The sequence below is a fragment of the Bubalus kerabau genome, chromosome 4 (assembly GCF_029407905.1).
Source record: "Bubalus kerabau isolate K-KA32 ecotype Philippines breed swamp buffalo chromosome 4, PCC_UOA_SB_1v2, whole genome shotgun sequence".
Taxonomy (NCBI): Eukaryota; Metazoa; Chordata; class Mammalia; order Artiodactyla; family Bovidae; genus Bubalus; species Bubalus kerabau.
The window spans coordinates 175,294,241-175,321,448 of NC_073627.1; the positions used below are offsets into that span (position 1 = coordinate 175,294,241).

General features: G+C 48.5%; 1 protein-coding gene across 1 annotated transcript in view; it reads left to right on the top strand.

Annotated features, from left to right (window-relative positions):
- The window catches only part of PAPPA (pappalysin 1), a 235,890-nt gene that overhangs the window by 123,784 nt on the left and 84,898 nt on the right, over positions 1-27,208 (top strand). Inside the window, exon 10 of the mRNA XM_055579788.1 lies at positions 4,518-4,711. Coding sequence (XP_055435763.1) covers positions 4,518-4,711 — 194 coding nt within the window. The remainder of the gene's footprint in view (positions 1-4,517; positions 4,712-27,208) is intronic.

Consider the following 27,208-nt stretch of genomic DNA (forward strand, 5'->3'; position numbering starts at 1 on the left):
GCGGGTTTTGTTTGATTGTTTTGTTGCTGCCTTTGTTTTTCCTGGCCCACACATTTGTATTCCATTCCTCACCCTGCTTTCTTCGGCGCTGGGGGCATGGGAGTAGAGAGGGAGAGAGAATTCCCTAGATGAAGACTGGCAGATGCAGCTGAAGGGCCCCTGGGATGCTCATAGCAAGAGAAACTGCATAGCAGAGTGCAGGGATGTTATTCAAAAAAAGGGACTCTCAGTAGCTTTGTCAGCAGAATCTTGGGGAAAACAAGTCCATTTCTCTCTCCCCTCCTCGATCCCCCATCCCTCCCCCTCCCCCATCTCTCCCTCTCTCTCTTCCTCCCCTCTTTAGCCTCATTTCCTCTCTCTCTTTTAACGCTCCCTTTGCCTATCTATCTACTATCCTCCTGCTACGGACCACTGCCTATCTAAGTGCATATTGCCCTACCTGTGTCTGCCTCTGCCTCTCCTCCAGAGCCTGCAGGATGCACTAGCTCTAAGCAGACAGACAGATTGAGGTCTTCCACATAATCAGGAAGGAACCAGCCTTCATAAGAACTCGACTCTAGCTCCAATTCCTGCCACTCTGCGGTCTCTTTGAGGAAATAAATCAATGTACCCTAGAAAGCAGATCATATGCAATCTTACCATCATAATCTCACCCTATTTGTCTTCATATTAGAGGAGAAGGGAGGTGGTACCAGGAGTCAGACAACCTCAGGACCTTATCCTCAAGGGGGTGTGCCTTCATGATCCTGTAGATAAGATGTGCAGCAGAAGATCTCTCTGCTTGATATAGAAAGTCCAGGCTCCTGCTTCTAGTCCTCCACCAACTGGCTCTGTTGTCTGTAGGCAAATGCCTTACCTCTTTCCTGCTATGGTTTTCAGTTTTCCATTCAATAAAATGGGTGAAGGGACTGGGATGGTACACCTCATCACATGAAACCTTTGCAGCAACGCTGGATAGAGATTATTATCCATTCTTTTTGAATGAGGGAAATGAAGTTCAGAGAGGTTAGGTTATTTAAGCCCTGTGGCACTTATGTATGGCAGAGTTAGCACTTGAAGCTAGCTTTGTTGTTGTTCAATCGCAAAGTCATGTCTGACTCTTTGTGACCCCATGGACTGCAGCACGCCAGGCTTCCCTGTCCTTCACTATCTCCCAGAGATTCCTCAAACTCATGTCTATTGAATTGATGATGCCATCCAACCATCTCATCCTCTGTCATCCCCTTTTGCTCTTGCCTTCAATCTTTCCCAGTATCAGGGTCTTTTCCAGTGAGTAGGCTCTTCACATCAGGTGACCAAAGTATTGGAGCTTCAGTATCAATTCCTCCAATGAATATTCAGAGTTGATTTCCTTCCAGATTGACTAGTTTGATGTCCTTGCTGTCAAGGGACTCTCAAGAATCTTGAACCTAGCTTTGCCTGATGCCCAAAACCTATGCCCTATGCAGTTCCCTTTATTGGGTTTCTAAAGAGTAAAGTCTGGATGGATGACTTGTCACTCTCAGATCAGGATGAGTTTTATTATATGTGAGTTGGCCACATTCACCAAGAGGTTGAAGCTACTGAGAAGTGCTGAGCCTGTATTCTTTCTGTACTTGAACTGCCAGGCGTGCTACTGGTCACTGGAGTCCTCAGCTGGCTCAAACTCATCCTTAAATAATTGAATTATAATGGATTGATTTATTCTGGCTCTTTTGATAGTATTTCACTATGTAAACTGTTTGCAGAAATAAACAAGGGATTTTGGAGCTTGGAAGGGGCTCAAAATTCTGCTGCCCCTGAATTCAATGATTCCTTTTTTCAGATAGTCAGCATCACAGAAATTCAAGGCTTATTTCTACTTGACCCAGGCTCTTTCCATTTAGGGGAATGCCTCTTGAAAGTGTTTCAAGTGAATACTGGTTTTACAAGCTGATTCAGTTCAGCCACTTAGGAATAAATTAAACCCTTACGAGAAGAGTATTTTTTCTCTTGACCATTATTTTAAGATATACACTGTGTGTTTATGTCCATTTCTCATGAAAGTTGTGTGGCTATCTTGAGAGGTTGTCCTTGCTGGTTTCTGTACTACAGATGGGAAGCCAGAGGGTGAGAAGTGAAGCTGATTGTGCAAAGTTACATACCTGATATGAGTTTCCCTGGTGGTGCAGACAGTAAAGAATCTGCTTGCAGTGCAGGAGAACTGGGTTCGATCCCTGGGTTGGGAAGATCCCCTGGAGAAGGGAATGGCGGCCCATTCCAGTATTCTTGCCTGAGAAATCCCATGGACAGAGGACACTGGCAGGCCACAGTCTATGGAGTAAGGGAGAGTCAGACACGACTGAGCAAGTAACACACACACACCCCTCCCAAGTACGAGGGGCAGAAACCAAACCCTGGTTTTAAATGAGGCTTCACTGTCTATTCTTTCAGAGTGAATCAGGGAAGAATGTCCTAGATCAAGCAGCATTCTCAGGGTGACCATAAGTTCTGCGATATTTAGATTTTCTCAGGATAGGTGCCTCTTGCCTGGGCAGAATTTATACTAACATTCTCTCTCACTCTCCAAGTGTACTATTTGAAGGAGCTGCTACATGAGAATGTGATGGCAAAACAGCAGGATGAGTATTAAGATGGTGAAGTGAAGTGAAAGTCGCTCAGTCATGTCCAACTTTTTGTGACCCCATGGACTATAAAGTCTATGGAATTCTCCAGGCCAGAATACTGGAGTGAGTAGCCTTTCCCTTTGCCAGAGGATCTTCCCAACCCAGGGATCGAACCCAGGTGTCCCGCGTTGCAGGCGGATTCAGGCGAATTGCAGGCGGATTATGATGGAGATCTTTGTAAAATAGGAACCCACACAGGAGGGAGTACTTAGCTTTCCTAGAGGAATTGGGAAAGTGTACCTGGCATTCATCTTGCCCAAAAGATGGGCAAGATGATTGCTTTTGGACAGGTACCTCCAGATTTCTCCTTGTATTATTCTGGTCTAAAACACCAAGAAGCGTGTACTGTGTAGGTCCTACCTGCTTAGAAGGCATCCAGCTCTACATGTATATGTGTAGCTGTTCACCTAAAACTATCACAACATTGTTAATCGACCATGTTGTTGTTTAGTTGTTAGGTCACGTCTGACTCTGTGATCCCATGGACTGCAGCGTGCCAGGCTTCCCTGTCCTTCACTATCTCCCAGAGTTTGCTCAAACTCATGTCCATTGAGTCGGTGATGCCATCCAACCATCTCATCCTCTGTCGTCCCCTTCTCCTCCTGCCCTCAATCTTTCCCAGCATCAGAGTCTTTTCCACTGGATTGATTATAGCCCAATAAAAATTAAAAGTTTAAAAAATTAAAAAAAAAAAAGAAGGCATCCAGCTGACTCTGCTTCACTTGAGTTTTGTTCTTGCAGCTCAATGACGTCATTGCAGCCAGCTGCAGCTTTAAACTGTCCCAAGCAGAGCTCCTGGCTATGATTTGAGTTACATAGGAGCTTGAGAACTCACTTGGCCTTTAACCGAAATCCCTAAGATATCCAGCAAATATCTAGAAGACAGCACCTTAGACAGGAAGGGCTCCTGGAGTTTCAGCAGTTTCACCCCCTTCAATGATGATTGAGCCCAGAAGAGGGAAAGAGATTTGTCTAAAGGAACAGAGCAATTTAGTTACAGACCTGGGACTGAAGCCAGAGGCTCTCATATAACAGTTCACTCTATGTCAGACTGTAATCCTATTTACAGTTAAATAGTCAAAATAGTCAGTTTAAGACTACGAAGTGCTGTGGTGGCAGATAATGTACCTAGAACTTGGACAGTGAAAGCCCGAGTTTAAAATCAGGATCCGGCATGAACACATTTCATGACCTTGGGCAAGTTATTTAAGACTTGCAGGATTTCGGTTTCCCAATCGAGAAGACTAAACCAATAATTTAAATAATATCTTTCTCACAAGGTTACTGTGGGGCTCACAAGAGGTATGAAGGTGGAAGTCTTTGTTAATGTGTGTTTGTGTGTGTTATGTAGTAAAAATCACATAATACAAGATCTACCCTCTTAAATTTGTAAGTGTACATACAGCTTTTTTTAATCTATTGTCACAGTGCTATACCTCAGGTTGCTAGAATTTATTCATCTTGCTTAACAAAGCTTTATACCGTTTGAACAGTGGATTTGAAATCTCAACCCCCACTCCTTCCAGCCCCTGGCAGTCACCATTCTACTCTCTCCTTCTGTGCGTTGGTTTTATATGCATCATATAAGTGGGATCATATGGTGTTTGACCTTCATGTAATGTCCTCCAGGTTCACCAGTGTTGCCTCCTATGGCAAGATCTCCATGCCAATCATGGTGGCATGTCAATGGTAAATAGCAGTCAATGGTGACCGTCAGTGATTCACAGCCTGAAAAACAGTCAGTGGTGACCATCAGTGGTGGGCTTGATCGTGCTGATGGTTCTGTGTATCTGATTCCATAACTGCTGGTGGCAGCCAGGGCCAAAGAAGAAACATTGATCTGTCTGTCCCTTCTATGTCTGTCTCCCGCAGATGAGCCCAGCCGGTGCTATTTCCATGATGGTGACGGGGTATGTGAGGAGTTTGAACAAAAAACCAGCATCAAGGACTGTGGTGTCTACACGCCCCAGGGGTTCCTGGATCAGTGGGCATCCAATGCTACAGTGTCCCACCAAGACCAGCAGTGCCCAGGCTGGGTCATCATTGGCCAACCAGCAGCATCCCAGGTAGTCACCCAGCCGTGCATGACATTTCCTGCAGACATTCTAAATCGCTACTCTGCCCCTCAAGGTTGCCTATCACAAAGGCAGTGTCGTTGGACGTGGCCACTTGACCATACCTCTGTTGTGGTTCAGTTGCTAAGTCGTGTCCGACTCTTTGCAATCCTGTGGACTACAGCACTCCAGGCTTCCCTGACTTTCACTATCTCCCACAATTTGCTTGAATTCATATCCATTGAGTCGGTGATCCCATCCAACCATCTCATCCTCTGTTGCCCTCTTCTCCTTTTGCCTTCAATCTTTCCCAGCATTAGGGTCTTTTCCAGTGAGTCAGCTCATCGCATCAGGTGGCCAAAGTATTGGAGCTTCAGCATCAGTCCTTCCAATGAATATTCAAGGTTGATTTCCTTTAAGAGTGACTGATTTGATCTCCTAGAAAGCTTTGACAAACCTAGACAGCATACGATAATCTCTAGGTCCATCCATGTTGCTGCCAATAGCCAAATGTCATTCTGAGGTCTCATGAGACTTATTTGTCAGCAATTGGATTTGGAGTTTTTAAGGTCAAGGAACATTAGCACAGTAGGGGTAATGACTGTCCTATGTCTCCTACTAGAAGTCATATTTGGGGAAAGCACTCCACTTTGGATATACCACTGGCATTCAATGGTATAAACAAATTCTCAGGGAGAGTCTCACTTTTGACAGGGGAGGGTGTCAAGTCACGTACTCCTCTAGCACGCTTTCATGAATATGGTATCTCCATCATGAATGCGCTGTGTGGCTTTGGACTAGTCTTCCCACTTCTCCGGGCCCCATTTTCCCCATCTTAAAATTAGAGAGTAGTTGAACTGGATGATCTCCAAGGACCTTCCCAACACTCAAAAGCTGTGACTCATTCCTCATTCCCGAATGCACTATTTATGTCCCAGGGTTCTTCCTCAGGGACCATCAGCTTAGTCGAGGGAGGGAGAGCACTGGGGCCACCAGAGCTTCTGTGATTCTAGGGATGGCCCTGCTGTCCCCAGAGTCCCCTTTCCAATTATCCTGCTCCATGTGCACCTGCCTTCTTCCGAGACTCCCGTTTTCCAGAGACACGCCTGCGCTTCCTGCCACCCCGCCCCATGGCCGTTTCAGAGGCCGGCCTCCCTCCTGGCCTTGCAGGAGAGCCATTATTTCTCCCCATTCCTCTCTAACATTGCTTCTCTGACTCATGGTCGGTGGAGGGGTGAGGCGAAGGTGGAGGGGCCTGGTTTCTAGATGAAAGAGACATGGGACCTTCTTCTGGGGCCCAGGGAAAATCACTGGAAGAGGTACAAAGTAATCTAACCTCGCTTATAGTGTTTATTTGATCATTCGTTCACTTATCCAATTGTGTTTACCTGCATCAGATTCTTTATGTACTTGTTTATCTCTGTTTCTGAGGAGGATGGAAAGAAACGTAAGCGAGGTATTCCCTAATGTTTGTGTGTGTAGTGCTAGCTGGGTGCATGAATGAATGAATGCTTGCCTACGCTCATTCTGCCCCCTCTGTACTTGCCGGGTTCATTTTGGGTGACACCCATGCTCTGAACTCTAATTACCTGTTTCCATGTCTGGCTTTCCCCTTAGGCTGCTAATTTTGTGAAAAGAGTTTTAAGGTTTTATTTACTTTGTTCCCCATCTTCAAGCACAGATTTAGATAAGACCAGGAGTTCAAGTGATGTGTGTTTAATTAATTGTAGATAAACACTCACATTGCTACCTTTCTCATAAGGAGTGCCCTGCTTTAGGAACAACAGGGCTGGCCAGTGATAGAGCCAGGCATTCCAGATGCAACACTGCCATCCAGTCTCTAGAAATGTTTTAAAAACATCATTCAAACAAGGGTATTATTAACACACTCAGAATCTCACATGACCAAGTGTTGAGGTAACAGCTGTGCTTAAAAACCACCAAAGGTTATTGCTACTAATGTGAGAAAAGGAGAGAAAGAATTTTCCAGTCTTAGCATTTGAAAAGAGACTTTGCCCCAGCAATTATTCCAGTCTGGGAAGGGGGGGTGCTGTCAGGAATCATGGGTGATTATCTCTTTCTAAACAACAATCCAATTTTAAAAAATCATTATAAATACTTGCTCTTCGATCTACAAAGAGGAGATGAGGAAACAAAATCATCCTATTGAATTATTCATTGTAACCAATTTTATTTTAATGAAATCGACTAGGTTCCATTACTCTGGGCTTGGACATAATCTTTGTTACAAGGAGACTTCAGCTGTAACTAAATTTGCCATAATGAGATCAGCTCACTGGAGGATACAGGGTCAGGGGTGGGGAGGTGTATGCCGCCTGGGTGCAGGGCTGGACAGGGGGTCTGGGGGCTGGCAGAACAAAAGTCCCCCTGATTCCCTGTCTCAAAGCGAGTGCCTGGAAGCCATTCCCACACCAACCCCATTGTGCATGGGCCAACATGTGCACACACAGACACTACATGCACAGCCTGCATGACTGAGTCAAGCCTCTTCCCGGAGTGTAGACATGGCTCCCTTCTGACAGCAGAGAAGAGGAGGAAGTGTAACCGTGGCCATCATCACCCTGCGCGGTGACTAGAGGAGGCTGGTGGTTAATTTTCACCCTGTCAGGGCCTCCAGGCAAGAGGTTGATGGCCTGAGAGAGGGAGCTGTGGGCTTCTTAGATGCACTGTGAGCACCTTCCCTTCCCTTAACCCAATTATACATTCCTCCTCCTCTATCTCTCTCTCTGTCTCTTTTACACACACTCAGACAGGCACACACATGCGAGCATCCTCCAGGAACAGGCCTTGCAGATGCAGGAGCCCAGGTCCAGACAGCGATCCTGAAGCACAGGGAGGAGAGTGGGGAGGGAACCAGCGGTTGTCAAGGTCCACCAGCCACGGAGCTGGGCTCTCATATGTGCTTCATAACCAACCCCCTCGCCATTCTTCAAGGGAAGAATTACTACTTACCTTGGAGAAACTGAGACGTGGAGTGGTTTCCCCAAGGTCACACAGCCCATAGTGGGAAATTTAGGATGGAAAGGTTCTCCTGGAAGGCGACATTGGGAGTCTGCGAATGCATGGTCTTGTTCAGGAGCTGGGAGTAGCCGGGTTCCTGAAAAATGTCACTGTGAATCAGGTGGAAAGAGCCATGATGGATAGATCTTTGTGTTGGTGATACCGTGTACACTCCATGAGGTGCTTGAGGAGGAACTAAAGAGCCCCTTGATGAGGGTAAAAGAGGAGAGTGAAAAAGCTGGCTGAAAACTCAACATTCAAAAAGCTTAAGATCATAGCATCCGATCTCATTAATTCATGACAAATGGAAGGGGTAAAGTGGAAGCAGTGACCGATTTTATTTCCTTGGGCTCCAAAAATCACTGCAGACAGTGACTTCAGCCATGAAATAAAAGGTGCATGCTCCTTGGAAGGAAAGCTATGACAAACCTAGACAGCAGATTACAAAGCAGAGAAATCACTTTGCCGACAAAGGTCCATCTAGTCAAAGCTATGGTTTTTCCAGTAGTTTTGTAGGTATGTGAGAGTTGGACCATCAGGAAGGCTGAGCACCAAAGAATTCATGCTTTCAAACTATGGTGCTGGAGAAGACTCTCGAGAGTCTCTTGGACAGCAAGGAGATCAAACCAGTCAATCCTGAAGGAAATTAACCCTGAATATTCATTGGAAGGATTGATGCTGAAGCTGAAGCTCCAATTCTTTGGCCACCTGATGAGAAGAGCCGACTCATTGGAAAAGACCGTGATGCTGGGAAAGATTGAGGGCAGGAGGAGAAGGGGACAACGGAGGATGACATGGTTGGATGGTATCACCACCTCAATGGACATGAGTTTCAGCAAACTTCAGGAGTTTGTGAAGGACAGGGAAGCCTGGTGTGCTGCAGTCCATGGAGTCACAAAGAGTCAGACACAACTTAGCTTATGAACAGCAACGGCAAAAATCTCCCAGGCACTGCCCACAGCTTGAGTTCAGGCTGGTCCCACTCTGTCTAGCCGTCCCTGTTGCTGGTACCCTGGTGTTCACTGTATCCACTTGGAGAGTGATGAAATGACCACAGTCATGTCCATTTCTTCTTTATAAGTCAGTATTGTCCTAGTCTCTGTATTTCCCCTGATGCTGCAAAAATGATAAATGCAGGTGTTTATGTGGATCACAATAAACTGTGGAAAATTCTGAAAGAGATGGGAATACCAGACCACCTCACCCACCTCTTGAGAAATTTGTATGCAGGTCAGGAAGCAACAGTTAGAACTGGACATGGAACAACAGACTTGTTCCAAATAGGAAAAGGAGTACGTCAAGGCTGTATATTGTCACCCTGCTTATTTAACTTATATGCAGAGTACATCATGAGAAATGCTGGGCTGAAAGAAGCACAAGCTGGAATCAAGATTGCTGGGAGAAGTATCAATAACCTCAGATATGCAGATGACACCACCCTTATGGCAGAAAGTGAAGAAGAACTAAAAAGCCTCTTGATGAAAGTGAAAGAGGAGAGTGAAAAAGTTGGCTTAAAACTCAACATTCAGAAAACAAAGATCATGGCATCTGGTCCCATCACTTCATGGGAAATAGATGGGGAAACAGTGGAAACAGTGTCAGACTTTATTTTTTGGGGCTCCAAAATCACTGCAGATGGTGACTGCAGCCATGAAATTAAAAGACGCTTACTCCTTGGAAGGAAAGTTATAACCAACGTAAATAGCATATTCAAAAGCAGAGACATTACTTTGCCAACAAAGGTCGGTCTAGTCAAGGCTATGGTTTTTCCAGTGGTGAGGTATGGATGTGAGAGTTGGACTGTGAAGAAAGCTGAGCACTGAAGAATTGATACTTTCGAATTGTAGTGTTGGAGAAGACTCTTGAGAGTCCCTTGGACTGCAAGGAGATCCAACCAGTCCATTCTGAAGGAGATCAGCCCTGGGATTTCTTTGGAAGGAATGATGCTAAAGCGGAAACTCCAGTACCTTGGCCACCTCATGCGAAGAGTTGACTCATTGGAAAAGACTCTGATGCTGGGAGGGATTGGGGGCAGGAGGAGAAGGGGATGACAGAGGATGAGATGGCTGGATGGCGTCACCAACTTGATGGACGTGAGTCTGAGTGAACTCCGGGAGTTGGTGATGGACAGGGAGGCCTGATGGGTTACGATTCATGGGGTCCCAAAGAGTCGGACACGACTGAACGACTGAACTGAACTGATTGGAGTTATGTTCCTGGCTCTGTGCTGGAGCCCATGGAAGAAACCAAAGAAGGAGACCCAACCTCGACCTTGTGAATGTGCAAGACCATAATGTGAGGATGCTCTCGAGAGGCGTAGCCCTGCCAGAGTCAGCAGGCAGGCTGTCACTGTGGCTACTGCGGAGATACCACCCTCTCTGTGTTAGATGAGTCTAGAAAATGATTAAAATTTTCATTTCCATTTTTGCGTGAACGCTCCACTTCTCAAAGTCCCCAGTCTTGCTTGTCCATCCCCCTCAAACAAGATGCCCAAATTTGGTTAGCACTAAGCTCCTCGCCCGAACATCGAGTCTTACATCCAAACGTTATCAGAAGCATCACACCTCCCTGGCTGTACGCATCAGGCTGAACATCCTATAACAAGAGACATTCTTGGGATGTTTTGGCTGTGCACCTTCCCGGCCCTGCTGGAATTCAAGACGTCCCTGAGACAGAACAAAAGTGGAACAAGTTGAAAGTACAGAGTTATCTCTCTTCTGGGAAACTCAGCACAGTTTGGTTTAAGTGTTTGCAAAGATCCCGTCTTGTTCTCATTTGGTCTCCAGGTCTCACATTTCTCCGGTGCTTTACACCACAGGCTGCCAAAATGAGCTGCAGAGATTCCTTCACCCTGCACCCCCCCGCCCCCCACTGCATTTCTACCCAAGCCAGGTTCCTCCTGTCCAAACAGTCCCCTTCCTCCTCCCGCACAGGAGGTGGTGGAGATGCAAAGGCTATTGGAATGCACAGTGCTCTCCCAGGGATTATGGACCTGCAGTCAACCAACCAATTTATTTGGTTGATCCTTTGAGGGCAACATTTAAACTAAGCATTTCCAGGGCTGTAGTTTCAGAGCCAAAGTAAAGACAACCTTCCTTAGAACGAGCGCTATCCACAATGAGATGGAGTGCCTGTGATGCAGTAAGCTGCCATCACAAGGCACTCAGGCTGAGCTGGGGGTCACACAGGAAGCCCTGGGCATCTCGCCTTCCTTTGTGACTGATTCTGACTTTGCATCCACTGACCCATGATTAGACATATCGATCCTTTGCCACCTCACTGAGAATCGCTATTACCTGTTCCTTGGCATATCCAGAACATGGCGTGCCTCTATTAAAATACAAATCACAATTTGACTTGATGGATTTGTTGACTTATGTATTTGACTAAATGGACATATGAAGGGATCCTGCCCTGAGGAATGTAAGCAGGTGGAAAAACAGACATCCGTGGGGTCAAGTGGAAGTCGCGCAGAGGTGGCCCTGCCCTCATAGCTTTTCTTTTTATTTGGGAATTTTGAGCCAGTTATTCCTCCAGGAACCTCAGTTTTCTCTTCTGGAAAGAGAGTATGGTGGCGTCTGTTTGGTGGGGATTAAGGGAGTGCATGCGGAGAAAAAGTTTAGCACTGTTTGTCATGGTGGTGGTTTTGTTCCTTTCCCATGTATCGGATAGTGTGTGTTAATTCTGTCTTCGGTTTGTGTCAGGCCTCCTCTCTGCACCCTCATTCCAGTGAGCCACGCAGCACAGAAGCTCAGTCAGCTTTTGGTTTTGTGAATAAGCAGAGTTGCATTCACAAATGTTTCCTGCACACTCAGGGCTAGAGCAGGCACTTTGCAAAACTCCAGAGAAGTGCTGGTCCTTTCGTAGCCCTCAGAGTGCTCACTATTCCATGGGAGGGGTGTGTCCAGCTAGAAATAGCAGCCAAGACCCAAGAGTCTGAGATTCAGAGGGAGTTTCCCTGAGGAAGAAACCGCACTGCTATCAGCTTACTCAGCCAGCAGGGATGGAAGCCAGCGTGTAGGGATGGAAAAGTCCTTTGCCCACTTTCAGAAGGTCCTGGACAAATTATAAAAATAATATTTTCCAAGTTCAGCTAGGCTCCGCATCAAATTCCTTGAATCCAACTTTAAGCTACTGCAAAAGTAGGAATTGCTGCTCTCATCTAACAGATTGGGACAGTAAGGCTCTGAAAGCCGAGGGACTGACTAGTTTGGGGGGCACACCCTTCTAAGAGACCACGGCAGAACCAGGATTCCGGTCGCGGGGTTCGTCACAGGAGCCTGGGTGCAGGACAAGTCAGCTCATGCCCACTTCTGTGGCTGACACAGGAGAACAGACGCGGAAGCCTGCCGTTTGCGTATTTTCTTGCCTAGGGTGCATTCAAGGGTCTCAAGGAAAGTGAGAACCCCCCTCCCCAGGACCCCCAGTATGGCCCCACTGTTTCTGCCATGTCACCAACATCTCGACCTAGGGGCAGTCATTCTTTCAGGTTAAGTGTTGCCCTTTCCAGAAAGTCACTTAAAACACGTTTATGAAAATTGGAAGAAGCTCAGGAAATGTTTCAAGTTGCTGAACCCTGGGTGTAGATTTTTGGCTCCATGGCTAATGTGAAGGAAACGTGAAGGAAAACACCAGCAGGACAGTTGTAGGTGGAAGGGGAGACCGCTCCGTTTGCAGGTTTGTCATGAAAGCACACGCTCTACCTGAGAAGCCTTGGGATGTTGGATAGGGAATCGCAAGAGATGCGTGCTCCCTGGTGCCACCGAGTCATAGGCCCAGAATGCAGGGACCATTCATCTGCGTCTCCTGAGTCCTTGTGTCCAGAGGAAGGGAGCAGAAATCCACTGGGCTCTCTGACATAAGGGCAAGAGATCTTTCCGCTGGCACCCATGGTGCAGGGTAGGATGTGCTGGGACCGAGGAGCCAAGGGGAAGGTGAGTGAATATTTCCTCTGCGTGTAATCACTGAGCTGTAACTGGAAGGCTAATCTGGGGTAGTAGAAGGGTGTTGAAAGGAAGATCACGTCAGAGAGACAGAGAGACAGGGAGATAGGCGTCCAACAAAAGGTCAATAAGAAATTCAGGGGGAAGTAAAAAATGAGATCCAGGGGATGTCAAGAGAGATGGGCTCTGAAAGTGATGTGGGAACCGTCTTCAGATGCTTGAAATTTAGACTTCACCATTTGTTTATGGGCTGCTCGAGGTCTCAGTTGTGGCACCCAGGATCTTGGGTCATTACTGGGACACACGGGATCTTTAGTTGTGCACACAGACTCTTAGTGGCTGGAGGATCTAGCTCCCTGGTCAGGGATTGCACTCAGGCCCCCTGCCCTGGGCACGTAGAGTCTTAACCACTGGACAAGGGAAGTCCCTACACTTTTTTCCAAGTGCAATGAGGAGCTTCTCTGAGGTTCTGAGCTGGGCGCCAACAGGTCAGATGCTTATTTGAGGATTGAGGACTGACCTCTAGGAGCACCACCTGAAAGACGAGTTTGAAGCACCTTATGAAACTCAGAGGTTTTGCTTCTCGTCTCAGAATGAAGAGCTGCCTTCCGTGCATGCGGGAGGTGGACGGTCTTGCCCGTGCCACACTTTCTTCTACTTCTTTCTCTTCTTGCACCAGCTACTGGTATTGCATTGAAACAGCCCCATGTTGACATTTTGCATGGATGAGCCGTTCTCTGCTGATGCTCGTATTGGCAAAGGGCTGGGGGTGGGGGGCAGCTGTGGGCTCAGTACCCAGTGCTGAGGTCCCTGCTGAGACGTGTCCCTTCACATCTTCTCACTGGTGAAATGCGACAGCATTCGCTGGTGGTGGGAGAAGCGGGAGGCCAAGGGGATGCGCCAAAATGTCAGAGAGGATTCCAAGCAGTTTTCCCAAGTACCCAAGGGATCTGCTTTCTTCTGGTGGTTTCTGAGTAATTTTTCAAGAGCACATGTGTGAGTCATCTAAGGAGACAAAACAGCTAATCCTATGGTCTGTTACAGTCTGTCCCATTGCTGTGGGGCACCCAAAATCCCTCCAGAAGACTAAAAGCCAGTTCCTGCATCAGAAAGGACCCTCTTACCCTTGTGGCTATAACATCCTGGACTTAACATGGAAACGTGGATTGGTGGGGCGGGGAGCGGACTTTAAATCTATCAAATTTTTCATGACTCCAGTGAGGGTCTCCACCAGACTCTCCTCCACCTCTCTTCTTTGCTCCCTTCTTAAGTCATTCACTGTTTCAAGCTTTATTCAAACCTATAAATGCTAGACACTACGATTGTGCCTTCCCAACTTTGAGTGATGAGAGTTTTATAGGAAAAAAATGAGGTTTAGGATCAGCTCAACCTGGCTTCTGATTCTAGGGTCACCCATGACCAACTCTGTCCCTCCAAGCAAGCCGGTTCTCCTTGCCTCTACCCGATCTATAAACAGGAGTGACAGCATTCCTATGGCAGGTGTTGGTCAAGGACGAGACAGTTGATCCACAGATGTAGTTTTCCTTCTGCTAGCAACTAAAAACTTTAAAGAAGTGCCTCTTTCTGTCCATGGAGTTTTAGCAACTGAGGGATCCAATGAGGAAATATTGAGTTCTGTGTTGTTATTTTTAAAGAAACACTCTTTAGGACTACAGAAATCTAAGCAGAGAGAGACTTTGAGAGTCTCTTGGTCTTATTTCACTTAAGATTCGGCTGTGATGAAATAACTTCCCTAAACCCCTCAATCCCTATCTGTTAGAAAGCAATTCTGATATTTGGATTCAAAACCCACTATAGTCTTATTGTGAACCTACTATGTCTCCATTCAGTTCAGTTCAGTCATGTCCAACTCTTTGCAACCCCATGGACTGCAGCACACTAGGCTTCCCTGTCCGTTACCAACCCCCGGAGCTTGCTCAAACTCATGTCCGTGGAGTCGGTGATGCCACCAACCATCTCATCCTCTGCCGTCCCCTTCTCCTCTGGCCTTCAGTCTTTCACTATGTCTAGAACATCCTTTTCAGCAGGGAGTCGAGGCTGAGAGGAAGAGTTCAACCACTACCCTCAAGTCATCTGTAGTGTCCTTGGAGGACAGGGAACCCTGACACAGGTACTTCTAAGAAGGAAAGAAAAACTTGGGCAAACCACTGTGGTATGCAGGCACGTGGAGTTATTCTCAGAGACACATGCTTTGACGGGGAAGGGAGTGCTGGCCTGTGCAGCAGACACGCATGGGTTACCAGGAAGGTGCTTCGTGGAGCAGAAAAGGCTCACGCTTGCCAGTCAACTCCTGTCTTGCAGCCCAAGAACAAGCCAGGCTTTGTGGTTTGGGGCGGCTTCCACTGGCTCTCTGCAGAGAGCAGACACGGCCGGGCCAGTTCACACCACAGCCCCTCCTGCAAGATCCCGAGGCCTTTGTCTTTCTTGCACCTCTCAGCCCACCCCTCTCCCATCTTGCTGTATGTATTCTCCTCATCGTCCCTCTCTCCTCCTCCCTTCAGGACCAGACCCCTTCCCTCCTTCCTTGCCGTCTACTCAGGCTCCCTCAAGACCCAACTCCATCCTTGCCTTTCATTTTCTCTTCTTTTTATTTTTTAAAATTATTGTTGTTCTTTTAAGTGGGGACACCGGTGTTTAGCCAGCATGGTCTTTGCTGTATAATTTAGTTTCATGTCCTGTACCCAAGAAACATGTCAAATATGTAAACAGCGTTCGCTCTCCGAGACCATAATACGCTTAGGAAGCAGCAGCCAGTCGAGCTTGCTGAGCCCGTGGCTTCGGCGGTATTGGATTCTGTCCCCAAAACCACATGCTCGTTTCTCCAAGTCTGGAAGTAAACTTTCTCAAGCCAGGCCCGAAGGATGGGGGTCTGAGGAGGTTGGATGTCAGTTGCGCACAGCATTTTCCTTGTGGGGTGTGTGTGTGTTCATTTGTTTGTTTTGCAACCCCCTTGCCCCCCACTCTCCACCCCAACATCCTTACTTTTAAAAATTAACCTAGATAGTCTATAGAAGCCGCATGCTCAGTCTCTCAGTTGTGTCTGACTCTTTGCGACCCCGTGGACTATAGCCCGCCAGGCTCCTCTGTCCGTGAAATTTCTCAGGCAAGAATACTGGAGTGGATTAGTGGGTTGCCATGTCCTTCTCCAGGGGATCTTCCCAAAGCAGGGATCAAATGCGTGTCTCTTGTGTCTCCTGCACTGGTAGGAGGATTCTTTACCCCTGAGCCACCTGGAAAGCCTGTTATCTAGAGAACCAGACCGCCCTCTTCACCACCCCAGACACAGATTTTTTAAAACTCACCTAATTCTTTGGCCAGATCCATGTGCCAGGATATATTTGTAGCGTGTTCATTTTTCAGGGAAAAATGGACTCAGAGAGGCACATGACAGGTACCCATGCTGAGGGGCAAGCTTCTGTGCCAGGGTGGTCCAGCAAAGTCTTCCCTGGGGGGCTCCTGTCCACCCCGAGACCTTTTCCAAACTGGACCCATACATCCAGCTGGTGGAAGGGGATGCTTGCCTGAAGCCTGCATTCGTCTCCATCTTGGGAAAGAGATGTGAGTTTGGGAGAGATCTGGCCTGCTGGCAAGATACTGCTCTCAGGAATGGTGGCTACTGCCAGGGTAATGCCCAGGTCTGCAACACAGCTGCCTGGGGCAAGGGGTCTGGGAAGAGAAAAATAATGCAGAGCCATGCAGGAAGGAGAGAAACTGACACACGCTGGGGAGCTGTGGTCAGTTTATGTGCCAGAGAAGGTAGAACTGGGTCAGTGTAGAGAGCCGGCCTCCAGATCCATTCTCTGATAGGACTTTCGGTGACAGTGGAGGTGTCTACTGCCCCTCCTGGCACTACTGCCCCTCGCCACCTATTGTATTGAACCGTGGAGATGCGGCTCAGGGCACTAAGGGACTGAACTTCCAATGAATTTAAAATTAAACAGCCACAGGCAGACACTGAACCCCCCTCTTGGAGGTGTTCTAGTCTAGCACATCCTCGTGCCTCCACCTATAGTGAGACCCAGGGCGACAATAATCTCTCTCTGCCTCAGTCTCCTCATCTGTAAAATAGGGAGATGAACTGGCAATTGCGAGTATTCTAGAAAACGGCACACCAAGAGCACAAGGAACATTGCCAGGCATGTAATAACTGCTGTCTACACGGATTCACTTTGGTTATGGCATTAAATCCTTATAATCTAGTAAGAAGTATATTCTCATTTCACAGATGGGGAGGCAAAAGAACCCTTCCTCCAACTGGTGGAACAGGAGTGAGACCAATGCTTTCAGGCTCCACAGCCCACATGCTTTCTAGTAGACACACTTCTCCCAAGAATTTTTTTTTTTTTTTAGAGTAACCCTTCTTTTGTTCCCAAAGTGAAATATGACATACTTATCTTTTTGTGATACATCATCTTAAATCATTAAGTCAGCACATATCTTTATTGGAGGCTTTTTCCTTTTGTAGTACCTTTTCCAGCGTTCACAATAAATATTGGTCTCAGGGATCTCTCGCTTGTGAAAGATCTCTATTTATTTATATTTATGCGCCGTGTTCCCCACAGTGTATAAAGTCCCAGAGTCTTAGCAGGTAAGGCATTCCACAGTCTGTTTCCCTCAGCTTTTCCTCACAGCCTGTTGTCTAACAGGTTTATTAGACAGGAACCTTCCAGACAGAATGGACCCATCTGCAATCCCCAGACAGACCTTGAAGTTTCCATTTCTTCTACATGGAAACACCATCCTTCATTCATCCACCTTTAAAAAAAATGCGTTTATTTTTGACTGTGCTGGGTCTTCATTGCTCTGCACAGGCTTTCTCTAGGTGAGCAGGGATCCTCTTCCTTGTGGTGTTCAGGCTTCTTATCGCAGTGTCTTCTCTTGTTATGGAACATGGACTCTAGAGAGGGCAGGCTTCAGCATTTGCAACGTGCGGGTACTTACCGTACCCCAGCCCTAGAGCATGGGCTTCAGTAATTGTGGCTCGCAATTGTGATTCACAGCACAGCTGCTCCATGGCATGTTGGATCTTGCCAGCCCAGGGATGGAACCTGTGTCTCCCACATGGGCAGGTGATTCTTAACCACTGGACCACCAGGGAAGTCCTCTCATTTAAAGCTTAACTATCTTTCAAGGTCTGCTTCAACCAGTTCCTCTTTCACGTGGCCTGTTTTGACCATCCCAGCCCATGTGGAGCCCTCACTCTCTGATACCACATAGCACTTCTGGAATCATCTGTGGCCCAGCATAAGTGGCCTTCTATCAGTACTTTGCATCTGCCTTTGTCTATGACTTTCCACACCACCTGTCCCGTGAACTGCCAAGTATCTGGGCTCCATCTTACACCTTGAGGTATGCCAGGTCTAGAACAGAGCTCGCTACCTGAAAAGCAGAGTTTCACAGTGTTACGGCACACCTACAGCCGCCAACCCCTCTAAGAGATAATAACTAACTTTCACTGGTTGCAGAGGACTTGATAATAAAAATGAGAGGCCAGATGCAAAGGAATGACTAAATAATAATAAATGACAGTAACTTTTATAAATGATATAAATAATAATAATAAATGACAGTAACGGTAATACCAAGGACACAGTAGTAATAACAATAGCTGGTGGTGATAGCAACATAGATGGCCTGGCTTTCTGCGTGATTGCTCCATGTCAGGACCTCTACCCAGAGTTTCACTCCATTTTTAGCACATTTATACCCGCCAGTCCCTTTGGGAAGTAGAGACTAACTTTCACTGGTTTACAAAGGACTAAGTTGGGACTTAACAAAGGTTAAGTATTAATAACTTACCCAAGTTTCTACAACCAGCTAGGGGTGAGGCAGGGAAATCTAGAATTCATGCCCAGGACTGTCTTCTTCTAGAACCAGGAGGAAAGAAGTGGGAAGGGACCACAGAGGGGAATGTTAAGCGTGTTTCTGGCTTGCAGGGCTATGTGTCAGCACTTGCATGAGCAAGGGATCTGTGAACCCTGGAACAACCCTCCAAAGTAGATCTGGTCATTTATTTTCAGTGGAGGAACTAAGGCATCTTAGAGCATTCGGTCATGACGTCAATAAGTTCTGGCCCACATCTCTTGGATGTGTGTGACTTCCACTGCTCATGGAAAGTTCAGGCAAGCGGCAGGTGTAGGATTGTTGAGAAGGTCATATTGTGGATCCCAGATCATGCTGGGATGGTTCCCATGGACCGTGTCTCAGAACAGCTGCTTCAGCACCATGCTCTTTTGCAGATGTGTGCTGCCTCGTCCAAGGGCCCCCTGGGGGAGAGCACCACTGCAGATGGCCCCTGTCCCCTAGAGGGCTCTGCAGCTGGGGTGGTGGACACGGGCGTCAGCAGCAGCCATTGGACATTTGATGGGCAAAGCCCCCAATTTGCATATCACTGTCCCTCCTGCTGAAATTTGGAGAAGAAGGCCAGAGAGAGATGCCATCCTCGTCCTTCAGAATGTGAGCCCTTCTTTGAGCCAGAAGGTCAGCAGGCTGCTGACAAAAGCATATGCCAGCCCTGTCCTCAGGTCCTTGTGTGCATCAAAGCATGGCATCCTTCAGAGCCTCTTCCTTGGAGAAATTGAACTGGAGCAGCCCTGCCAAGAGTACTACTGCTCTTCCAAAGCAAAGAGGAGAGGCACGCACATGGTGCTTTCTAGCACTTCCTCCCTGGGTGATCGGAGGGGACCAGAAAACCCTGAGGTTTGTGGCAAAGGGCAGAGCCCAAGACAAGGCGCTCTGCGTGGCCGCCTGGGCACCAAGTGGGGCTCCCTGTGGGCAGTGTGACTCGTCCGCCATCCTGGTCACAGCTTGGGGCACACACATCTTTATATTAGGAAAGGAGGAGACGGCCAAGAAGGGGAAGGGAGAAAACAACACAAGACAACCTGGAAACTCCTAGTTTTATGAACTTGAGAAAGTCTTGTTCTTTTAACGCACAGCTGTTTTTAAGTGAAAAATCACTCCCTTGACCTTTCTCGAATAGGCCAGTGTGGTCAAGACTGCCATTAACCACTGCTCAACTATGCTTAACCAAGGGTTTCAGTGACCGGCCACCGAGTTTGGACACAGTCACCATTTCCCTGATTAACCCGTGCACATCTCAGGGATGCCAGAGTAGGCGACGGAGCAGTCTGGAGGCTTCCTTGGACAGCCTGTGTGAGTCCGAGTGGCTCTGAGCTGTGTTGGAGATTTCCACCTTCAGTGCTTTGCTCCTCAGTTGGCCGTGTCTCCCAATTCCACTCCTGAGCCTGTAGACAGGGCATTTTAGAGTAAAGCTCACTGGATCTGTGTTCTTCATCTTTGGTGTCTGATTTTCTGACACAGGCATTTGGGGGTACTGGATTTAGAGCAGACGGCATTGCTTGGCCCTGTTACTAGAATGGCAGTACCCTGGTATTCTGGTCTAGAACTGGAAGTGTTTCCATACTCAAAGTCCTGTTTTAAAACTGACGATGCCCCCAAACTCTGAAATACATGTCAGATTCATATTGCTTCAGGATTCCTATTGGAGGCTGGTGATGCCTCCGAATGTTCACCTCACGCTGCCAGTATCTCTGGGTTTCGATCCAGATTTGAGTCCACGTTCTAGTTGAAGATAACAGCACCGTCTTGGTCTCTTTCAGAGTCTAGGCTGCTTACATCCTGACCTAGAATTCATGAAATGTCATTCATTGCTTTCAGGACAATTGTTTTTTTTAAAGAGATTTGGAAACACATAAAGTTAGCAATGTGATTTAAAAAAAAAATACTAATGTCCTCAGAATTGTGTTTGCAGCAAAATTCTACATCTCGAACTCTGTCCTTCATGCTTCTGGTATTGACATCATCTGGGAAACTGAGTTCGTCGTGGCTCAGCTGTGGCCCAGTTTTTTTCCTTCTCTTGCTTTTTTTTTCTCCAGCCCTTGCTCTCCAGCCTCTTGATATTAAGATTCGTCATTTCAGGCCCGGCGCTTGGGCACGGATTGTCTGGGAACTTCTTTTTTCCAGGTTCCTCTCAGCCTGCACAAACCTTGAGCAGAGAGCCCACCACGTTGTTGGATGGGTGCTTGCTGGCATCATCATGTACCCTCCCCCCGCTCCACTTGGGTCTGGGACCTCTTTAAGGGAAGGGATTTTATCTTTATGGCCTTTTTTCCCCTTCTCTGGGATCCATTTTCCTTAGACATCATGAGATAAAGAACCTAACTCGTAATAAGTGTCATGTCAGTGTATATTGAATGAGTGCATGAATGAATGAATTAGAGAGAAATATAAGAAGTACGTGAGCTTTGGCCAGAGCAAAATTTGACTTTTCCAAAAGAAAACTGAGATCTCTGGAAGCACCCCCAAGCCCCCATCCCTCACCCCTAAAGAATTTTAAGAAGGTCCTGCAACCCACTCTTCTAACCCTGTCAGCATTTTAACTGCCCGAGGAGACACATGTACCGTGAAGTCACCCACGGACCATCTGGCTGGGGATCCCGTGTCCCTCCTCGGCTTCAGGAGATTACGTAAACTGGACAGCAGCCTCCAGATGTTAGCAGTTTCTGCTCATTTTTTTTCCGCTCCCTTTTCAACAACAATAATAATAATTAAAACAAACACGGGCCTCATTCCCTACCTGCACCCCTGAAATTACAAACAGGTGGGTCCAGATGCCCTCCTCATCCCAAAGCATAGTGTCTGAGCTGAGTCCCGAGCCTTGGGGAGCCCTGTCTTGCCCCGAGCCAGCCAGCCAGGCCAGCTGCCCTGTGGCTCCGGCCCCAGGCCCCAGAGCAGGCCCACGGCCATGTCATGAGAAGGGCCTCTGCTGGACTTTCCCTCTTTCTGGCTCCCACCCCCGAAGCCTTGGCCTCCAACTTAAATGGATGTATTTTGGAGGACTAGGTGGCTTAAGAGATTAGTAATGAGATCCCAAGTCTTTCAGTGCCGGGTCAGAAGTTCAGAGGCGGGCCTGGGTGACTGGTGAATGGCGTAATTACGGAGCCGGGAGCGGGCCTGTGGAGGGCCCCCGTGAAATGAGCCTGGCCCGGCCTCTAAAGGGACGAGTTGTCAGCCGCACAAAAGCCTACCGCCACATCCGACACTAATCACTCTCCCTTGTTAGAGGATTTACTAGCTGGAGGAGCCCGAGCCCCCTGCCCAGCGCCTCCTCGAAATGGGTGGGTGGGTTCCGATGCTGAGCGCGCCCGAGGCCCGGCTCTGCTGTCTGGGAGATGGGAGATGGTGCTGACCCCGAGGGTCGGCGTGGTGAGAACCCCCATGTCGTACAAAGTCAGTGGCTGACCTGTGTCCTTCTGTTAACTGGCACCCCCACTGCCGTGGCAATTGTTTCCTCCTCTCCCTTGGCCTCAGTTTTCCCACCTGAAAATGGGTAACAGGACTCTCCCTTTCACAGTGAGACGAGGATGGAGTGGACGGCGGTGAAAGCAGGTGAGTGCTCACCGTCACCGCTGTCATCCTCGCCCTTCTGCAAATCACCGTCTACCCTAGGTGGGTCTCGGTTTCCTCATCTGTATCAAAGGAGGCGGCCTTGTAGTACCACCCGTGGGAATCAGACCCGGACTTCACAGTCCTGATGGGTGTGGCTTAAGGATGCCGTTGGTCCCCTTTGAAACTCAGGCTCCCTACCTGGAGAGCAGGTGAGGATGGCAATTCCTGCTTTACACAGGAAGGAGAGGATCTGTGCTTGGGACATAGTTGCTAGTTTAGGTGTTGGCAAAGAAAGTGTGTTTTGTCTCTGCCATTGATCATGGACACCTTCTGAGGCCCCTTGCATAAACACTTTTCCCTTAGAAGAAGGTTGGAAAGTCCTGAGTGTCTGTCTGTAAAATTAGGCCACTGACTGAGTGGTTCCCAAGAATCAATTCTGTGACTCTGAACCATTTCTTTTCTAAGAAAGTTGGTTTCCTCACCTGTAAAAGCGTCAGGATGCTGTGGGACAGTGGTGTTTTAAGTGACGTCTTTGCACGTTTCCCCTTGAAAGCCTAGGCGTTTTTTCCAGGACCATTTGATCAGGCCAAGGGGCTTGTGCCCCAAACCATAGCATTCCAGACACATGTGGGAGGTGTGGGCCAGCAGGATATTAGACCCCTAAGGAGTGTGAAATGCCTAATGTGTTAGGGACAGACTCTGGGGGGCAACAAGGAACTAGCCACCCTGGAGCTGAGCCCCAAGGCTGGAGGGCATCTGACGCCAGGTTACCTTATCTGCGAGGGTCTCCTGGGTGGGGAGGCCCTGAGGTCTGCCGAGCGGAGGAGGTAACTCTACACCCCAGGCATCCGCCCTATACACAGGAAATGCTTCTTTGCTCGATTGTCCACAACAAATAATAAATCCTGAAATTGAAAGACAGGCAATCCAGCCTTCCCCCTCCTCTTTCTGTCTTTTTAAGGCAGGTTTCAAAGGGGACGCTGTTCTGAGGGCCAGGGCTGGGGTCGGGGGTGGGGAGTGAGCACTGTTTCTAATGACCAGGAAAGAAAGCCTGGCTCTCCCCCCGCCTTTCTGTCTGCCTGTCTCTGTCTCTCCTGTCTCTCTCTCACTAGTCATAGTAGTAGTTTAATTGCTCAGTCGTGTCCGACTTTTTGTGACCACATGGACTCTTTCACTAGTGTGTAAAATGGAGATTGGAGGAGGAAATGGAAAATGTGTTAATAGAAATTGGATGAGGGGATTGAAAGTGTGTGTGTGTGTGTATTGTGTAATGTTAACCCCAGTTATGGATACCTTTTAAGATATTTCGTGCGTTATACTCAGAGGGTCAGTTTGGAGGAAGGAGCACAGGAAGGCAATCAGGAGGGGCAGAGCAGTGAGTGGGGAACAGGACCCAGGCAGGAGAGGACCACAGTATTCCACAGCCAGTGAAAGAGGCCCTGAGCCAGAGTCGGAACATTTGGTGTCCACATCGCCTTCATGGAGACCAGGCATGCGGAGCTCGTGTTAGACGCCTGATACATATTAAGGATCAGTAACATCCCTGTGACCGGTGTCAGTTCATTCTTTATTCAGCTAGCTTAGCGCTTACTTTAGGCTTTCCCCTGGTAGCTCAGTTGATTAAGAATCTGCCTGCAATGCAGGAGACCTGGGTTTAATCCCTGAGTCAGGACGATCCCCTGGAGAAGGGCATGGCCACCCACTCCAGGATCCTTGCCTGGAAAATCCCACAGACAGAGGAGCCTGGCAAGCTACAGTCCACGGGGTCGCAAGAGTCAGATACATCTCAGCGACTAAACTGCTTGCGCTTAGTATTAAAGAAGTAGCAAGTAAGGCCTCATGCTTGCCCTCAGTGAGCGAACAGCCAAGTTCAGGGGCTGCAGATAGGCCCACTTCCTGGGCAAGTCCTGAGCCAGGGTAAGTCTGTGGTCAGGGAGGCAGCAGGCCTGGGCTAAGGAGGTCTGTCCTGGGCAGGAGGTGGGGGGACGGCCACCATGACCCTGCACGCAGGCCTTGAGTGTGCCGCTGGGCTCAGGGGCCATTGCGCTTGCTTAAGGTGACAGTCTCAGATTCTCACAGGGTGGTTTCAGGGAGGGAGCGAAGAAATGGAATCAGCCAGGCTCTGCAGTGCATTCCCCTAACGAGAGAGGTGGCTGTGAGTACCAATTCTTTGCCATCGGCTTGTTCACGGCATGTCAGCGCCGGCTGAGCCTGGGTGGTAGCCGGATGTGGCTGCCAGGCGTACTGGTGCTCCTGAACGGATGCTGGGTCTCTGGTGTCTTCCTGCATCCAGCGCTGGTCGAGGCCCCCAGAGACCGGGGCTTCTGGGTCAGTCGTTGTCAGCCCTGAACCGCATGTGCAGCCTTGGAAAAGCCGCATCATCTCAACAAAGGCCACGTTCAAGGAGCCCTGCCCAGTGACCTCCACTGGACACCAATGAAAAGGAGAGATCGATCAGGCGTGGGCAGTGGCCTCGAAGCTCGTGCGTGGGGACAGATGGGCGAGAAACCACAGCACAGCGTGTTACACAAAGGCTGTGATGAAGCGTCCTCAGCACATCCAGCCACAGGGTGGGGAGAGGGCGGACGTTGAGTCAGACCACTCGGCTTTGACCTCTACGTCCCAGGGGAGTGGCCAGTGCCTTCCAAACCTCAGAGCCCTTATCTCTCCAGGAGGGACACACACACACAAAATGGTCATTCCTCAGGGTTATTGTAAGGGTCAGAGGAGGTAATACACAGGGCAGCGTCAGTCCTGGGGAGCCATCCTTAAGAGCTGTCCCTCCCCAACAGGAGCTCTCAGAAGGGAGCAGCATGTTCTCGAAGGAACAGCCAAGCCAGCTTTATAGAGGCAGCTTTATTTCACGTTGATGACTCTGTCCGGTCTCCCAAGGCCCCTGACAGCCTTCAGTCTTCAGAGCAAGGACCCCTGCCCACCTCTGCAGCCTTGCAGTTCTTGGGGAAATAGCTTGGCTTGGGGCCTGTAAACCTGAGGTTAACATGTGGCCCGAATAGAAATATTCTGAACCACTGCCTGGGGAGTGCGTGTGTGTGTGCGCGCGCACAAGTGCTTGTTGTGCATACACTTCTGCGCTTACATGCATTGTTACTGTCAGCATGCTCCCCTCCCCCTCTCTATTCCTTTTCCTCTCTTTTTCCATGAGGCCCTTTCCCAGGTCCCTCTGGATTGAAAGAGGAAACTGGAGAAGATGGGCTCAAGGTTTGACGAACACTTCCTCCATCCTGTGATTGACAAAAGAGCATGTAAATCTGTAAAAGTGAAATTCAGGAGAAACCTCCTGGCATCTCCCTTGTGTGGGAAAATGCCAGAACGCCCACTCCCCCTCTTCTCTCTCCATCCCCGCCTTTGTGTACATCGTGTGTGGGTGGAAGATAAACTGGATTTAAAAAACCCTTTGAAAGCAAGACATCGTTAACTCCTCTAATTGAAAGCAGTCTTCTGCAAGGGAGGAGGTTTGGAGGCGGGTGCTGGGTGTCGTGGCTGGCAGTGCCTGGTGTGGATCAAAGTCCCCAAGTCCTAGGGCCACAGAGGCCTCTGCTTCTGTCAGCTGAGTGCCAGCCCGGAGGACCGTGCAGCACCATTCTGCTCCCCACTGGGCTCTGTCCCCTGCCTGTCTGTCAGGCATGATGGCTGGAATCAGATCTCTGAGGACTTTCCCAACTCAAACATCCAATGATCTCAAAGCTCTGGGAGAAGAACTTCCAGCTCTTTTGCAGCACACACAAAAATAAAAGAAAAAGAAAACAGAAAACATGTTGCTGGAATGACTGCAGTAAAATTTTAGGTTACTTCTCCAGTTGCCTTAGACAGAAATTCTGGCTGTGATAGGAGTTAGCTTTTGGCCTCAGAGTATCAGAGGCATGGGATCCCTGAGCCAACTCAGACCTACAAAAGCGTCATATTTCACTGCAGAATCGATATCTTTGCTGAAAGGAACTGGACATCAAAAGGTGGCAGAATGTCCGAACAGAAGAGCCCTTTGTGGTTCCATCTTACTCCATCCGCAAGCGGGAACGATGAATGTCAGAGAAAGTCAGCAACTGAGTCGGCTCTAGGACGCAGGTCCTGGAGCCTGGCAGCCCGAGGCTCTTTGAACCACACAGCCCCATCCCAGAACAGGCCTGGAAGGGCTTGCTTTTGTCTGCTGAACCATTCAGCAGACCAGGAGAAACAACCAGAAAAAACCCCAAGTCCAGTCTCTGTAACAGCCCTGAGGCCATATGTAGACAAGCTCTCTTCAAACTATATCCACAGTCAGGAGTGGGGGCTGAGTTCGGGCCTGGATTTGGGTTTTGGTTCCACTAACTAGTTGTGTGACCTTCAGTGAACTTTGCTGTTGTTCAGTCGCTAAACCGTGTCTGACTCTTTGCGACCCCACAGACTGCAGCACACTGGGCTTCCCTGTCCCTCGCTAGCCCGGAGTTTGCCCAAGTTCATGTCAGTGAATTCAGTTCAGTTCAGTTCAGTCGCTCAGTCGCATCCGACTCTTTGCAACCCCATGAATCGCAGCACGCCAGGCCTCCCTGTCCATCACCAACTCCCGGAGTTCACCCAAACTCATGTCCATCGAGTCGGTGATGCCATCCAGCCATCTCATCCTCTGTCGTCCCCTTCTCTTCCTGCCCTCAATCCCTCCCAGCATCAGAGTCTTTTCCAGTGAGTCAACTCTTCGCATGAGGGGGCCAAAGTACTGGAGTTTCAGCCTTAGCATCATTCCCTCCAAAGAACACCCAGGGCTGATCTCCTTCAGAATGGACTGGTTGGATCTCCTTGCAGTCCAAGGGACTCTCAAGAGTCTTCTCTTTTTCGAACACCACAGTTCGAAAGCATCAATTCTTCGGTACTCAGCTTTCTTCACTGTCCAACTCTCACATCCATACATGACCACTGGAAAAACCATAGCCTTGACTAAACGGACCTTTGTTGGCACAGTAATGTCTCTCCTTTTGAATATGCTATCTAGGTTGGTCAGAACTTTCCTTCCAAGGAGTAAGCGTCTTTTAATTTCATGGCTGCAGTCACCATCTGCAGTGATTTTGGAGCCCCAAAAAATAAAATCTGACACTGTTTCCACTCTTTCCCAATCTATTTC